Source organism: Monodelphis domestica, chromosome 2 (assembly GCF_027887165.1).
Source record: "Monodelphis domestica isolate mMonDom1 chromosome 2, mMonDom1.pri, whole genome shotgun sequence".
In the NCBI taxonomy this organism is placed as follows: domain Eukaryota; kingdom Metazoa; phylum Chordata; class Mammalia; order Didelphimorphia; family Didelphidae; genus Monodelphis; species Monodelphis domestica.
Genome location: NC_077228.1, coordinates 411,284,766 through 411,302,382, shown reverse-complemented (window position 1 = coordinate 411,302,382; position 17,617 = coordinate 411,284,766). Strand labels below are relative to the sequence as shown.

The 17,617-nt window shown below is 38.1% G+C and overlaps 1 protein-coding gene across 4 annotated transcripts in view; it reads right to left on the bottom strand.

Moving 5' to 3' along the window:
• The window catches only part of PDE7B (phosphodiesterase 7B), a 461,779-nt gene that overhangs the window by 176,120 nt on the left and 268,042 nt on the right, over window positions 1-17,617 (bottom strand). Inside the window, exon 1 of one of the 4 annotated variants that reach the window (XM_007484610.3) lies at window positions 1,583-2,578. The exons of the other annotated variants lie outside the window; for them this stretch is intronic. Within the exon in view, the coding sequence (XP_007484672.1) occupies window positions 1,583-1,820 (238 nt within the window). The 5' untranslated portion in view covers window positions 1,821-2,578. Of the gene's footprint in view, window positions 1-1,582; window positions 2,579-17,617 lie in introns of those variants that run through there. 4 annotated transcript variants of the gene reach the window in all.

Below are 17,617 nucleotides of genomic sequence, written 5' to 3'. Positions count from 1 at the left end.
CTCATTTTAAATATGAGAAACTGAGACCAGAGATGTTATGCATATATCAGGTAGCAAAACTGGAATTTGAACTCAGATCCTGTGATTCCGGATTTAGGTTTATGTGTCAACTGAGTGATTAAAAACACAATTTAGGGGAAAAGGTATTGTAGAATGAACACTAAGGAACAAGTTCAGATGTCTGTTTAAGTACTGACTCTTACTATTTTTTTGGTCTTAGGAAAGACATTTAACTCTCTTGGGCCTCAGTTATTTTCTGTGTAAAATGATGTAGTTGGAGTAGTTGACCTCTAGTCATTTATCCTTCTGAAAACTTGTAAACATTTGCTTCTAATAGATGATGTAATAGAAAAAAATACTAAATTGAGAGGCCTTGGTTCAAATTCCAGCTCTGCTACTTACTACCTGTTTGACCTCAAGCAAATTACTCACTTTTCAGGCCTCAGTTCTTTATCTGTACCATGAGTGAATGAGTAAAGTCCCTTAAGATTCCATGACCATTATGATCTCCTACTAAACTAGTGGTCCTCCCTATTGTCCATGTCCTTTCTCATGTCCATGCCTCTATTCCCAACCTCCAATAGCAATATGATGTCCAAATGCTACTGTACAGACAATATGTACCCCCAAAAGCACACCTTCTAATTCTTTCTTTCAATCCCAATCTCACTTTCTTCCACTTGTATGTCTCAAGAATTCACCTAAGGGGAAAAAAAAAACTTTTCAGGTGGCTTTTGAATTTTCAATTGATGATATACTATGGGTCACTTAAGTGATTTTTAAAAAATAAATCCCTGGAAGGTTTGTTATAGTTCCCATTTACTGAAACACTGAGAAGTTCCAAAGGTATGTCCCAAATGCGAAAGGAAAAGATTGAAACATGACAACTTGAACAGCCTTCTTTCAAGTAGTTAATTTTCTTCAAACTTCAGTTCAAACATTATCTCCTACATGAGGACTTTCCTGAAACTCCCAGCTACTTTCCAAGGAAATTGACTTTTTAATCTAAAAAATTTAGTTAGATACATACATGTGGCCTTATTTGATAGAATGAAAGTTCACTGAAGGCAGTGTCAGTTTTATTTATGCCTTTGCATCCCCTCCCTCAACCCCCATTGAGCAGAATGTCCAGTGCATAGTAGGCATTTGTTGATTGGTTGATATTAGCTTTTTTTTTTCTTCTGGCTGCACCTGGAGTATCCAAGTGCTATACTTATTTCCCAAAAGGGGAAGCTAAGGAAAAGAGGATTAGCAACTTGCCCCCAAAGTATGTGGGTTCTGACTAGAATGGAAGCCAATATAAACTACTGTGGTTTTATATAATTATGGGAAAATACATTACTTTTTACATAAAGAACCTCCCAAAACAGTCTAAGAAGATTCTTTCAGAAACTCACTTAACTTTCCATACTCTAAAATGCATTCTGAAAGAGAGTTTACAATTGACCACACGTCTCTACGCTCTTTCTTCCCAGTTCCCATCCCATCCCTTTTTCCATCGCAGGCAGATTCCTCTATGGAAGGAACAGTAAAGCTGCCAGATTTATCCTTGTCACCTTCTACCCGCTACGATTCAAGTTACCTGAGAAGCTGTTGACAGCATCTTCAGCTTCCAGAAGCCCTCTTTGTTTGGTCCCCTGCAGCTCACTTTTGGATTTCCAAACAAGCTTTACCATCCTGATCATCTCTGGCAGTTCCCAGGTCAATGGTCCCTGCTGATATTCTGGCCGGCTGCCCATGGAAGAGGGCAGCAGACCTTCCCGTGGAGTCCACCTTCTGCCCAGCTCTGCCGAGTTAAAACAGCGATCTAGCACAGGCATTCTGCCCTGTTCTCCAGACGTGCTGCTGCCGCTGCCGCCGCTGCAACCAGAAGAGAGCTTCTTCACAGGCACGGGAAAACGAACACAAGGAAAATCATGTCCAGCGGCTGAATGGGGAGGTTTCTCCAGCCCTGCAGGGCAGGCAGCAGCAACTGCCTCTGTAGTCTCTAGACAAACTCTGAGGAGAGACTGCCTCTTCCCAAGGCTTCTCACTGGCTGGTGAGCGATCTGAAACGGTTACTGTACTTCTCCGTCCTTAGAGATAGAATGCATTTCCCTCCTCTCTCCCAGGCGCAGAGTTCACAACATTTAATTAATCCCAGGCTACAGCTGGAATGACAGCAGGGGAAAAAAAGCCACCGAGGTTTAGCATTTGCTCTTCCTCGTTTTCCCTTCTTCATTTACCGATTCTTTATTTTCTTTTGAATCCTGTCAAAGATTGCCCAAGTTGCTACCGTGGCCCAGTGATTTCCAAGGGAGCAAGCGGGGTTTATTTCTCCTTCATCCTCCTATCTCTCCCTAGAAGTCTGTTATCTGAGGTTCTCAGGTGAACAGCTGCTGATTTAGTAAAGTGAAAAAACTTCACCAAACCATGCCCTGCAGCCTGAAGGAGTCCTCAATAAACAGAAGGAAGCTTGAACAGTCCAGCCCAACCAGTTCACGGCTGCCTCTCTCTGGATAGCTTGGCAGGGGGCCATCTCTCTCCTTTCCACTAATGACTGCATTATGATGAAGATATTAGGAAAGCTGTTTGAATTTAACCACAGCAACACAATTATATACTGCAACTGCCCCCCCCCCCTTTAATTTCTCCTCCTCACTGTCCCTTGGTTCTCAGCAAACCTAAAGGGGTTTTTGACCTATTAGTTAAATCCCTTTGTAACCTCAGCTGCCCTTCAGCTGGAGGGGAATAACATTGATTCACATTCCTAAGCTAACTGTGAAAGAAGTGAATTAGGGAAACACCAAGATCTGCATGCACAAGTCCAATGCTGTTGTGTCCAATGCTGAACAAATAGCTCAGACAGTTCTGGTCCAGTTTTGAAGAAAAGTAGTGACAGTTAAAAAAAAGAAAAAGAGTCTGAAAAAGACCATAGGGCATGTCTGGCAGGCAGAGAGAAGGAAGAAAAGAAGCTGGAGAAAGTCACTTTCCCAGGAGATAGCACTGTGGACTTCAGATCTGAGCCTCTAAACTGTTGGACCTCCACCTGAGAAAGGTTCATCCAAGGACAATCAAGATGGGTTTAACAATTTCCCTGCAGCTTAGGGATGTAAGTCCTAACCCTAGAAGTCAAAAACCAATATAAAAAAAAGAACACATCCATGTAGATGATTTGAAAGGTCCTGGACCTAAATGTAAATGAGGCCGTATTGTGTTTGGCATTTTTGCCAAACACGTGTAGCATGTAGGATTTATAGGAACATTTTGAACTTGACTATTCACATGGCCATCCCTGATTTTCCTGTAGCATATTACATCTTTCCCCTTACATCCCTGTATTGCAAAATTCTTTATTTTGCTTGGCATTTTCTTTTGCTGATGTACAATCAGTTTTTCCTGATCTACATTCCTTTTGGGGCTGGTTTCTCATTTGATCATTTGATGTTTCTTCAGGGGTGGAGAAACAAATTTAGGGGAGAGGAGAAAGACTGTTGGGAGACTGTTTTATTTTTACACTCTGTCTTTTTAAAGGAGGCTGCTGAAAGCTTCTTTTAATATGTTTTCTTATTATTCTTATTCCTCTAAAACCATGCCTAATAAGTTTGGTTTTTCCACACTAAATTCAGTGACTTGTCCCTTTTTTCCAGATGGAAAAGTACACTGGCAAACAAATTCTATCTTTCCTCATAGAAGAAGAAGATCCAAATGAGTGTGCTGAAATATAAAAGTATAAACATAGGAAAAAGGCACTTGGTGCCTCCCCTTTGTGAACTTTGTGATCAAAATATTAATGAAGCACCCATAATTATTATACCTAAACATTTTGAATAACCTAAATTTGAACATTCGATGATATACTCATAAGAAAAAGTACTTTTCTTATTTCTTTTTCCAAGTACAGATAAGAAGTATCAAGCAGCAGTTTGATGCTTTCATTATTTTTTTAAACAACTGCTGTTACTTTTATTTTACTATTTCCATTGAGAAATTAAACCTTTTTAGAGATTAGATTTTAAGAAATTTACTTACATAGCCTAATGGAACCTACTTACATATTATTGGATATGATTTTAAACTCATTTCAGTCTCAAACTTCCCTGATGATACCAACTTGAGGGCTTCCTAAGCATCTGATTGTTTTTATTTTTGTTCAGTTATTTTGCCATAGTCATGAGCATCAGGATATCCTGACCCCTGAACAAAGGGGTTAAGAACAAAGAAAACAAATATATGATATAATATGTCATACACACTAGTGAACTAATACAACTCTCTGGGTAGCAAATTTGTTCAAGAATTGCATTTTTCTTTTATCCAAGGTTATATAATTTCCATTGTACACTTTTTATTGTTTTACACATTTCTTCACAACAAACATCTTGGAGAAGTTATAAATTAATAGGTCATTCATGATGAGTCTTTCCTAGCAGGGTTGAATGTGATGGCTCAGAAAAGAATGAATATTGATTTCAGTTGTTACTCCGAGGAGGAACCAAGCCTGTTTAAAGTTTTGAAAAATGAAAATATTTGCCTAATTTTAAGAATTCCCTCCTTATTTTGAGAGGTTCAGGGAAAAGACTTTATATAGTCTTCATCCTGGACCAGAGGTTCAAAAATACCACGAGAAAGGTCATTCTCGTGGTATTTCTGGCTCATCTAGAAACAGGAAGTACAGGAAATCTTGCGAGAAAGTCTGGCTCAAGAGATTTTTGGCTTAACTTTTCAGACCCAAGAGATTGGGATGGTTCAAATAAGCTTCAGATAAACAGACTGCATTTCAGCACTTGTCTGAGTCTAGTCTTTCAATTTCAGTAAATTTTCTCCTAACTAGTTTCAATGATATTGTAAAGCTGCTATCTTCTAGTTTGTGATGACAGGTTTTAAGAAAACAATAACACACACAAAACAAAGGCTCCTCTTCATTTGTTCATCATCCTTTTCTAGAAAGGTTTGTATCTGGAAACATGGGATACAAAGACCTTGGAGAAAGAAATAAGAGGAGATGAGCTGTAGGAGAAACTAATCCCATTATAAAGGAGTCTTCTAATCCATGTGGTTGACTTGATGTCTCCTTCATATTCTGAGTTTTGAAATTAAGATGCCATAAGATAATAAGATTTCAGATGGATTACATGTAGAATCTCAAAATAGACTCTTTTCTTTCCAGATGTCAATAGTAAATTTGAGCATTGCTTCTGGCTAAGAGTTGTTCCTCCTTCTCCATGTAAAGGAAAATAAAATTGAAAACTTACAAAGTCCAATGGCACTGGTCCACTGCATACTTAAATCTAATAATATTTGTTTCCTCTAGTAATTACAAAGAACTCATTCAGTAATGACAACATGAAAGGGTGCAAGGAAGAAATAAAAGTCTAGACAACGACAGCTTGGGGGAACTGCTTCCTTGGCATAATCTCTGCTTTTACTTTACTCTGCTTCCATTTTTCAAGTAAGATGCAAGGAGGGATTGTATCTGCTGTGCTACCTGGTACATTATTAGCTCAACCCCTTGAAAAATAGGCTCTCAAAAATATCATTTGATGGTGACAATGATAAGTGTACTGATGTGATGTATCAGCATCATATCATCCCCCCCCCCCCCAGCCCCCAGGAACATCAAACTTGTATTTGTTTCTTTGTATCATCTCTCTTTAGCCTAAGTGCAATGCAGTATCAATTTAAGTTAATAAAAAAAATTTCTGGGGCTGCTGGGTGCCTCAGTGGATTGAGATTCAGGACTAGAGATGGGAGGTCCTGGGTTCAAATATGACCTCAGACACTTCCCAGCTGTGTCACTCTAGGCAAGTCACTTAACCCCCATTGCCTAGCCCCTTACCACTATTCTGCCTTGGAACCAATATGCAGTATTGATTCTAAGATTTTTTTTCCCACAGAGCCCCAAACCAAGCATGGTTGTTTCTTCCAGAAACTCAAATATTTATGTCAATTAATAGCTTATCTCAAAACACCTTAAGATTCACAAAGTGCTTCTATTGCAACAAGTTTGCTAAGAAGAGAATAATATTTTCCTCATTTTACATGATCTGCCTGTGGCTGTATGGCTAGTAAATGTTAGAGCTGGGATCTGAACCCAGTTCTTTTGCCTCCAGTTTCCTTGTGCTGAGTATTGCCCCTTACTACCTCTCACAGTGGATTTGTCTAAGGGACATATAGTGAAGGCACTCAGCCTGGCCAGCTTTTCCTTTCATAGTTGCAGCTCTCAAAAAAAAAGTGGGTCTTTCTGTCAGACTGACATATTCTAAACTGAAGAAGCTCCAACAATCTCCGACATCCTTTTGGAGAAATAGAAACCACTCTGGTCTTAACTAATTTCAAAAGAGCAAGGCCAGCAAGTAAGCAAGATCACTCCTCACAGACTAGAAAAACCTGCATATTTCCACAGTCCTGTGAAAATTGGGTGGGGGCAGGAGGTGGGGAAGAAGAAAGGCAGAAGACAAGGTGACAGAGTCATCTTTCCCATTTCACAAGAGGTGCCTCTTAAATATTCCATCTTTTCTTATTCATTCTGAAGTTATGCATGAATGGCAGTAGCAGCAGGAATACCAGCAATTGGTTTGGTGCCAGACAGTGGAGGAAGCACCTTACGGGTCTCTTTCCAATCTCCTGGAGCTTGCCTGGCCTTCATTAACCCAGTGATCTGGTTTTCCCTGCATGAAAATCTCTTTCCTTTCCCTGCCCTCAACCTCAACTCCCCCTGCCCCCAACTCTAAACTTACCCCATTACTTCTCTTTCTTTCTTTAAATAAAGAAGCCGGGGTTTTCAGTTGGCACCCGACCTTTCTCCTGGCTCTTAGTTTCTCTGACTAGTGCCAGATCTACTGTCTCCAACAGTTCTCCCACAACAAATCAGTCCAGTAACACAAAGGCTTGGAGGAGGGATGGCAGAAAAAAACTGCTTAATTTGCTCCACTCTCTTTTATAATTTTGTTCCGCTAAATATGTGAATTTCAATCCCTAACCAGCCACATTTTGCTAGTTCAGTCTATAATGCTGGCATACCCTCTTTCCATCCTTTAGCTTTTTTGCAAATGGTTTCTTAGTTTTCTTTTGATTGTAAGACATCACATGTGGAAATAAAACAAATTTCCTTTTGCTTCTTTTTTCCTTATTTAGTTCTGGCACCTGCTACCTCAATAAAAAAGCAAACTAACTTCTTCCTTTTCCCCATCTCCAGTATACATAGCTTCTTGTCCATATGAGTGTAAGATGAGGCTGGCAAACCTATCTAGTCCTAATGATAAGCTATCCTTTTCCAGCTCTGAAGGCTGAATGTCAAACACCATATTTCTTCAAGTAAGTCTTACTTTAAAAATGTAAGATTTAAATTAATATCAATAACTCCAAGTATTATTTTTATAAATTTATTAATAATCACTTGAAGTAGAAGAGATTTTAAAAAAAGAAATAGAAGTTCTAAACTAATATTCTAACTAAAGTAAGACCACGTGTGTAAATTTTCTTGCTGGCTCTCAGTCTGCTTCAGCCATCACATTCAGGGAAAGAGAGAGAGGGGCAGGGTCACACCAAAACTTTATCCTCCATCTCCCTGCAGGTCCATGTGTTCACATAGTGTTTGCATGCAAATGGGACGCTGGGTAGATGAGTCTTGGGGAGTAAATTCTATCTACACAATACCCCCTGTGATTATGCTGGGAGGTGAGTATGTTGAAATCTCCCAGATTTACATGCCTTGTTTCTTCAATGAATCATCACATATAACCAGTTTATATCTCTAAAGATTTCTTACTAGAGATGCATACAATATTGTACTTTCTAAGGGGAAATTACAATAATTTGGGGATAAGAGGGAAAAAAAAGATAAAAGAGAAAGAGAGCAAAACCAATGTTAGGTGGGCACAATGACAAAAAGCCAACTAGGGGGCAATCCTCTTTGGCATGAGTGTACATTCAAAATAAATGGGTTAAAGCCCCCACAGTTCAATACACTACATACCAAAGTTCATTCTGGATTTTTCTGATGCAGTGTGTGGTTTGTGCAGGCATCTTCATGGTGCCTTCTCCAAACAGTTCACTTTCTTGATTTGTGGAGTTAGTGAGTTTCTTATCCTAAAAATTTCTTCAAAAGAACTTAAATCTTGCATTATAGGAAAATAATACATAATTCTATATTCTCTTTGAGAATACAGAAGCAATGTCTATGTGAAGGGGGAGATTTCATGGAGGAGGGGAAGTAGATGAGTGGATAAACAGATTTTTGAAAAGCAAAGGATACTGGGTAGAGTAGAATAGGAAGAAAGGTTATATAACTAGACATGTATGAAGTCAGTGAAGGGACCACAGTATACTAGGTATTACTGTTGTAGAACCCACTTCATATATAGAGGCCTGAGCTTGAATTGGCTCTAGTGTAGATGATTAACTTCCAGATGACTCCAAAATCCATATATTTAACCTGAATCATGGAATCCCAGAATCATTGAATTTCAGAATTGGAAGCAACATTGGCCACTTAATCAAACCCATTGCTGAAAACATATCATTTTGACAACATATTGGTGAAATAATCATCCAGCCTATTTTAAAATATAGCAAATGATGGAGAGCCTTCTGCTAGGAGAAGCCCATTCCATTTTTTGATACTCCTGTTGTTAGGAAATTTTCTCCTCACATTAAACCTGAATTATTCCCATAAATTCCACTAACTATTACAAGACTTTCCCTTTAGGGACAAGCAAAATAAGTCCAAACCTCTTCTACACGATAACCTTCAAATTCTATTATATTCTTCCTCATGTCCCTAAGTGTCTTCTTTTCTTTAGGCGAAACATCCCAATTTCTTTAAACCTATCCTCTGATAGAATGTATTTAGAACATATTCACCATCATAGTTGCCCTTGTCTGGATGTTCTCTAGCTCATAAATATCTTTCCTAAAACAGGAACTGAACACAACCCTTCAAATGTGGTTTGACCAAGACAGAGTCTAGTGGGATGACCAGCTGTTTATTCTCAGAAAATGTGCTTCTTCTCTATAATGCAGTTGAATTTGTTAAGTAAATCCAGCCCTACATCACCAACTGCCTGCTAGATATATCGATTTACATATCTCACTGGAATCTCAAACTCAGCATATCTAAGGCAGAACTTATTTTTCCCCTATTCCAAACCCATTTGCCCTCCCAAATCTCCTATTTCTATTGAGGATATTACCATTCTTCCAGTCATTCAACCCCCAAATCTTAAAGTCATTTTTATTTTTTCTATCCTGCTCCTCCCAATCAATTCAGACCCAAACCTAGTTGATTCTGCCTCCACAGACAAAAACACCTCCTGAATCTGTCATCTCATCTCCATTCATGTTACCACTACCCAGTTCAAGATCTTACTATCTCTTATCTGGACTCCTGTAATGGTCTTCAAGGAAATTTCTCTGTTCTAATCCATCCTCTACATAGCCATCAAATGGATATTCCTAAAAAAGAAGTCTCACCTCTGCTCAAAACCTGGAGTGGTTCTCTCATGCCTCTAGGGTTAAAAAACACACTCCTCAGACTGGTATCTAAACCCCTTTACAGTCTGACTTTACATCCCTTCCCCCACCTATCTAGCCTTTTGAAAAACAGTAATCCCCTTCATGACTCCACTCCAGTCAAACTGGTATACTTGCTATACCCTAAACTCAGCATTCCTTCTCTTTCCTCAGGGCATTTGGACACCCTGCATCAGATGCCCAGAGTACATTCCTTTCTCACCTCCTTGAGGTCAGTGGCTATTTCATTTTTGTTTTTGTGTTGGGAGAGTCCAGCACAGCATGTAAATGTTTGTTGATTTGATTTGGAGAACTGTAACTAAAGGCTGAAGCTTGAATTTTCATATTGAGGATTGTTAATTATACTCTTGACAATATGTTCCTGTGCTTTAATTATGTTTATGATTCCCTGACGGGTAACTTGAGTTTCCTTCACTATAACCATTACTTCTCATTCAGTCTATAGTGACAAATGGGGATATTTGGTTTCTGGGGTCTTTACATTGTCTTCTACATATTTTGAGGCCTCTTACTGTCATTATTTCACCAGGCTGAACATGAATAGTTCTCTTAACTTTTTTTTTTTTAACCCTTACCTTCCGTCTTGGAGTCAATACTGTGTATTGGCTCCAAGGCAGAAGAGTGGTAAGGGTAGGCAATGGGGGTCAAGTGACTTGCCCAGGGTCACACAGCTAGGAAGTGGCTGAGGCTGGATTTGAACCTAGGACCTCCTGTCTCTAGGCCTGGCTCTCAATCCACTGAGCTATCCAGCTGCCCCTTCTCTTAACTTTTTTTATTGGAGATCTTATTGTTCAACCCATTTTTATCATTTGAATTTCCCTTTCTCCCTTAATTTGTCAATTTCCATCTTAGAAATATGGAATATGGGACTGAATTTAATGCACAAAGAGGCTTAAATAAGTCTGAAATTTGTGTTTATTTTTCTTGAAAAGGTGACTTGTGAGTGCTGGTAGCTGCTTAGAGTCAGACTTGGCTAAGATTACTCAAGATTAGAGGAGAGATTACCTAAACCACAACACTGAAATACTGGGAATGGTGTGAGAAATTTCTTTCCCCCTTAATATTATAAAAATTAAACAAAGTTAATAAGATAAAGACTATCCATATGAACTACCAGAAAATAAGTGAAAAGTAAATATACATTTCTGGTTCCTTCAAATGACTGCCAGTTCTTTCATTATTCTAGTTACTCTCCTTTGGGCACATTGTAGTTAGCCAGTGTCTTTCTTAAGATGTGGTACTTGGGAACTGAACCCAATACTCCAGATGTGGTCTGACCAAAACAGGATACAATGGTACTTCCTTCATTACAGACATTATGCCTTTATTATTGAAGCCTAAGATTGAGCAGACTTTTTTGAGGGGAGGATAGCATATTACACAATTGACTCACATTGAACTTGAAATCCACCAAAACTCCTAAATCTTTAAAAAAACAAAACAAAACAAAATAAAAAACCTGATGTCTAACCTTGCCTATCCAATTCCATACTTGTAAAGTCAATTTAACTTGAATATGATTTATTTTGGGTACTATTATTTCACTGGCTTAGGGAATGCCCCACAAGTAAATTCCCTTTAAAAGTGTGGATCAGCACTGAATCTTTATTTTTTAAGCCCTTTTCTTCTGTTTTAGAACTGATACTAAGTATTGGTTCTAAGGCAGAAGACTGGTAAGGGTTAGGCAATAGGTGTTAAATGACTTGTCCAGGGTGACACCACTAGGAAATGTCTGAGGCCAGATTTTTACTGAACTCGCATCTCCAGGTCTGGCTCACTAGCCACTGAGACATTTGGCTGCCTTCGCACTGACTCTAAAACTTGGAATTTTAGAGAATTTCTCGAGTATAGAGAGAATGAGTAGATTTTTCAGGGTTAAGTAGCTAGTATGGTTGGGGCCAGCTCTCTATTCACTATATAATGATGCTCCTCTAAGTGTAATTAATTCCTATTCAATGTCACTTCTTTAAATTTAACTCGTCATTTAAGCTTGTGGAGAACTTTTGGAATTTTGAGATGTTAAATAGGAGAGCTATTTCCCTATAGTTCTTGCCCTCAAAGGATTTATAGTCTAATGGGTAAGGACAGTAACTGTAACACTTTCTATCTATACAATATTAAACGTATATGCATTTAAAAGACCCTAAACAAAGTTACAGAGGGGAAACAAGGGAATTTCCTTAGGAAGGGGTTACACTGGGGTTGGGATATAGAAGATGGATAAGAATTCATTAGGTAAAGAGAAGGAAGAATAATAACAATCTGAGCTAAGTCAGAAGGGAAAGAAATTTTCAGGTGATAGTCTGGTAATCCATTGTGGGCATGGTCAGGAAGGGAAAAAGCATTTATAGAGCACCTGTTATATTCCAGGCTCTAAATTATTTCCAACTATTATCTCATTTGATTCTCACAACAACCCTACAAGGTAGGTACTGTTGTTGGCCCCATTTTACAGTTGAGGAAACTGAGGCAAACAGAGGTTAAGTGACTTATCCAAAGCCACATAGCTAGTAAGTTATTGAGTCTGAATATGAACTTAGGTCTTCCAGATTCTAGGTCTGAGTGCTCTAACCACTGAACAACATGGTTGCTTACTTAACTTGGTGGTGGCATAGAATATCTGGAGGTAAGTAATACAAAATAAAGGGAAGCTAGATGAGTCTGGATTAGAAAGAACTGGGTTCAAATTTGGGCCTCAGACTACTAACTGTGTAAACCTGAGGAAATCAAACAAAGAGTTGGACATGACTGAAAATGACTGAACAACAACAAATATGAAATAAGTCTATAAAGAGTTGTATTATGTTGTGAAGGATAATCTTGCTCCCTTTCTTCCATCTTTTCCTTTATTAAAAAAAATAATTCCAGAGCAGCTAGGTGGCTAAGTGGATAGAGAACCAGGACTAGAGATGGGAAGTCATGGGATCAAATCTAACCTCAGACACTTCCTAGCTCTGAGAATCTCTAGTCAAATCACTTAATCTCCATTGCCTAAACCTTATCACTCTTCTGCCTTGGAATCTATACTTAGTATTCATTCTAAGACAAAGGATAAGGGTTTAAAATTATTCCCTGAAAGCTAATAAGATAAAATAATAATTATGAAATTGTTTCAGATGACCCCACAAAACAAGCAAGAGATGGCTTCCACAAGAAGTCTCTTTAACTTCTTAAATATCTATGAATATTTTTAGTAAGAGTTGAGAAAGCCTTATCTTTAAGGTTGGGTACTTTGGTATCTTCAGAGCAGAAAAACCAAGTTTCTAAGGAGAATACCCTGCTTAGGAAATAAGTACACACTCTACTTTTCAGCAAAAAGGTAAAGACAGGGGCTAAAGGTCCATGTTGATTGTACAGAGATGGGGAGCATTCATAACTTTGAGTTACTCTGTGGGTTTTACTTCTGCATTCATACCTTTGATTTTGCTTTCATGTTAAGGAGAATGTCAAGCCCAAGCCACTCTGGTGAATAAATATTTATGGTGTGGTCTCAGAAGCCTACTGGCTAGATGGACAGCTTTGTAAGACTCTAGCCCCACCAAAGTTTTCTCTTATACATACATACATGCATAAACATGTAAACACACAAATACAAACACAAATTAGTTAAGCCAATTTCTCCCTCCCCTGCCTTCCTTTAGCAATATTTTGTTGAGCTCTTGCTGCGAATTTCAGAGAAGGCAGAATTACAGACACAATCCCATCTCTTTGATCTCCATCACTGGGAATATCGCCAACCAAGACCAGTTCCTTCATTTAATTTATTAAAGAGTTGTGTGAACTGGGCTGTGGATGAAGGCAGGCAATCTTTCCCACCATAAGATTCCAGGCAGTAACAGAATGAATGGCATCCAGATGGTTCCATATAGATAGAAGCATGGAAAGGAATAAAGGGGTCATTCATGGAAGGAAGGCCATATTAGGTGGCCCAGTGGTGATGCTGAGTCATAGAAATGTGCTTCCATGTTGCAGCCTTGCTGAAAAAAAATCAGCTGGGAGAAACAGTCATAAGCATTATCTTTTATCAGGTAAAGTCTAGAATTAATGCAGGGGTAGATTTGGAAAGGACTGCCCTGTTTGGGAGGTGGTTGAAATAAACTATAGGAGAAAGAGTTAGAAAAAAGCATGAGGCTGGAATGGCAGTGACTTTAGATGATTAAAAATTTGCACTGCTAACTAAACAAGGATGCCCAGAATAAATGAAAGCATCTGTTCTTAATTGGAAACATGGGGTTTCTGATGTCTTTTTTCCATCATATTTTCTGATTCCCATAAGGCTATGAGCCTATGTGGCTATAAGGTGATGTATAAAAACCTACTTACCTGATACCCCATAGTAAAACTAATGTGTAATGAAAAGAAAAAGCTAAAAAATTCAAGTTATATGGTTAAAAGATTCACACATTGCAAATTTGTTCTCCTGGACTCTCTTGAGTATCATTTAAAAATAATATTTTATTTACTCCCAAATACTTGTAAAAACAATTTTTAACATTTGTTTTCTTTTAAAATTTTGAGCTCTAAATTCTCTCCCTCTTTCCCACTCTCCTTCCCTCAATCCCTTCCACAACTCTCCCTCTCTGAGATGGTAAGCAATCTGATATGGATTTAACATGTGCAATCATGTAAAAATTTTTCCATATTAGTCTTTTTGTGGAAAAGAGGAGAAGAAGGAAAAGAAAAAATAAAAGTGAAATATAATGTTTCACTTTCTTTTCATCAGTTCTTTCTCAGAGGGCAGATGATATTTGTTTTGGATCATTGCATTCCTGAGAATAACTTGATCATTCACAGTTATTTATAAAAAAATATAACTGTTTCTGTGTACATTTTTTCTGGTTCTGCTTACTTCACTTTGCATCAGTTCATTTAAGTCTTTTCAAATTTTTCCAAAATCATGCTGCTTGCTATTTCTTATAGTATGGTACTTACTATATATATGGTAAGTACAGTATAGTATATTTCTATAGCACAATAGTATTCCATGAAAATCATATACAATTAACAGGCAACCCTTCAGTTTCCAGTTTTTTGCCATCACAAAAAGATTGCAATAAATGTTTTTGTACAAATAAGTCCCCCCTCCCCCTTTTATCTCTGGGATAAAGACCTAGTAGTGATATCATAAGATCAAAGGGTATGCACAATGTTAGAGCTCTTTGGGCATAGTTACAGATTGCTCTCCTTAATAGTTGGATCAGATCACAATTCCACCAACATTAGTGTCTCAGTCTCCCCACACCTCCTCCAACGTTTATCATTTTCCTTTTCTGTCATATTGGCTAATATGATAGGTGAAAATCATTGTCTTCTCTCTTATCACAGGAAGGAGAGGCTGAAGAATAGTACGGAATTTCCTAAGTTTTCTGGTTCAGTAGACATTTGAATGGGAATAGTGATTCCTTCCACCATTGCAGTGTTCAGCAATTTTGATTGTATCCAACTCTCCTTGACTCCATATGGGTTTTGAGTTTTTTTTGCCCAAGATACTAGAGTGATTTGCCATTTCCTTCTCCAGTTCATTTTACTGGTGAGGAAACTGAGGTAAATAGGATGAAGAGACTTGACCAGGGTGACACAACTAATAAGTGTCTGGTATTGAATTTGAAATCAGGACCTCCTGACTCCAGCTCTAGTGTTTTATGTATACATCTATATTTACACACACACACACACACACACACACATCACATCACACATGCATGTATTATTACTTTGTTTGCAAAATGCTTAATGTGTTATATCATTTGATCCAAATTCAGATCATTACTAAATTTTGAAGTTTTCCTACAAACATTTCTATATTTAGTGTTTTTCTCTTCATGCTTAATTTCCCTTTCATTCAGCTTAATTCAGCAAACACTTATTAAGCATATGTAACAGTCTGTATTGGGCACTGGGTGATACAAAGTGAAAATAAGACAGTCTCTCCCTCGTAGTCTAATAAGGGAGATACAATTCACACAAGAATAACCATAACAAACTGAAACAACTGTTTAAGAGAGGTTCAAATATGATGCTAATTGAAATGCATAGTTGCTGAATTTGTTTTCTATTTCTCTGAAAAAGGCATTTTGGTTGGGTGGAAGCAGTCTTGGTTTTAGATCAAGAAGACCTAGGTTCACACGTATCTGACACTTGCTACTACTGAATCTCTTGCAAGTTATTTAATTTTTCTGAGTTTCATTTCTTCATTTTAAAAATAGGGATGATTATGCCTGCCATATCTCCCTCACAGGTTTATTGTGAAAGTAAAATGAGAGAAAGCAAGTGAAAGCACTTTGTAAAAAACAAAAGAAACAAGTAATTATTAAGTACCTACTCTATGCCAGGTATTGTGCTAAGCACTTTAGAACCATCTCAATTTGTACTTAAAGCAACCCTAGGAGGTAGGTGCTATTTCTATTTTACAATTGAGGAAGCTGAGGCAGAGTGAGGTTAAATGACTTGCCCAGAGACATACAGCTAAGAAAGACCTGAAGCCAGATTTGAACTCAAGTTCTCCTGATTATGGGTCCAGTTCTCTCTTTACTGTACTACCTACCTAGTTGCCTGAGGACTTTAAAGATGAATTTTCTCTTGCAACATTGATTATTTATATTAACTTCTTGTTAGATTTAACCCAATATCTATGTTATATATATAAAAATAATGTGTTATAGCATGTAATGCATATAGTCAATCACATTCACACATTCAACTTTTATGACTTTAAACAAAATGTGCACATGAATGTGTGATTTTGTTAGTAAACTCATTTTCACTTTCATGTGGGCAACTGTACACATTTTCTGCAATGAAAAGAAGAGAAAATATGAGAGGTATGATGTGCATAAGTATGTGGAGGGGATGGTACCCTACTAGACTCTTCACTGGTCTTCCTCATCTCACTGTTATAAAGAGCTCCCTATGTAGTAGTTGTGTATTTTAATTGTTTGCCTTTAAAACTCAAATTTTATGTTGCAATTATTCCCTTAAAATGTAGTACAAGTCCTTTTGAGGCTAAGCCCAAATGGGCAAAGTTAGTGATGAATTTTAGTGAGAAAATAAAGAGTTTAGACAAACTTCATGCTATAATTCCACAGTTAGTGTCTGTCCTAAGTTTGGCATTATTCAATCAGTTATTCGTTATGCATTACAATACCCTTACATTGTCATCTGACACAGTGAAAAGCAAGATTCAAGTTAAAAAGACCACAGAATTCTAGGGAATGACTAGTGTGATAGAGACATGAGAGAGAGAGGTTTTGCAGGTCTTGTGGACCAAGATGCAAGGCTGAAGACCCAGCTGTCAATCAAGAGAAGATTCCAATGGAATGTTCCCAGGTGGCAGTTGGGGATTTTTTTGTTGGACACACTGAGAGGAGAAACTTGGGTTTTTGGACTTTGTCTCTGATGGGAAGTCTTTCTCTCCCTGGAGGTTTGAACCTGGCTTAAAGACCTTTGTGAAGCTGATTTGGTTTTTTGGGTTTCTCTGGTTCTGAGCAGATTTTCTTGGTGAAGAAGAAAGAAGATTCAAAACAGTTGTCCTCCATCTCCCTAATTGTCTTAGAGTCACAGTTTGTGACTGAGACACTTTATCAAACCTTTCTAAAATTATCCCCATAGTCTAGGGAAATCCTCATCCCTCTTACCTCAGTTTCCCATCCTGTTATCCCAATAAACTCCCTGGCTGAGAAAGCAACTGGAGTATCTTTATAGTTCACTCAGGAGGGAGGGAAGAAGCAAAGGCTTCAAGAAGATTTGGGAGGTGAGGGAGGCAAAAGGGTGATGTTGGTTAAGGAAGGGAGTGAGGGAGGAAGGGGGTTAGGAAATAGATTGATCCATCAGCAATTAGTAGGGATCAATAGGCAAACCCCAGAGTATCCTCCAGCATCCCTGTGTGGCAGCATCCCTCAGCATTTCTCTGTTCTATCTCCATTATAAATAAGCAGCATCAGGTTCTTGTAGCAGCCCTCTCAAATCACAGCCAACCAGAGAATGGTTTACCTTCTCTATTTCAACAAGTAACAGTTTCCCTTCAGTTTATTTCTATTACACTACTGAGAAAATATGTTTTGTCAGTTTTATTTTGTGTTCTTCATTTTATGGATTATTTAATTGT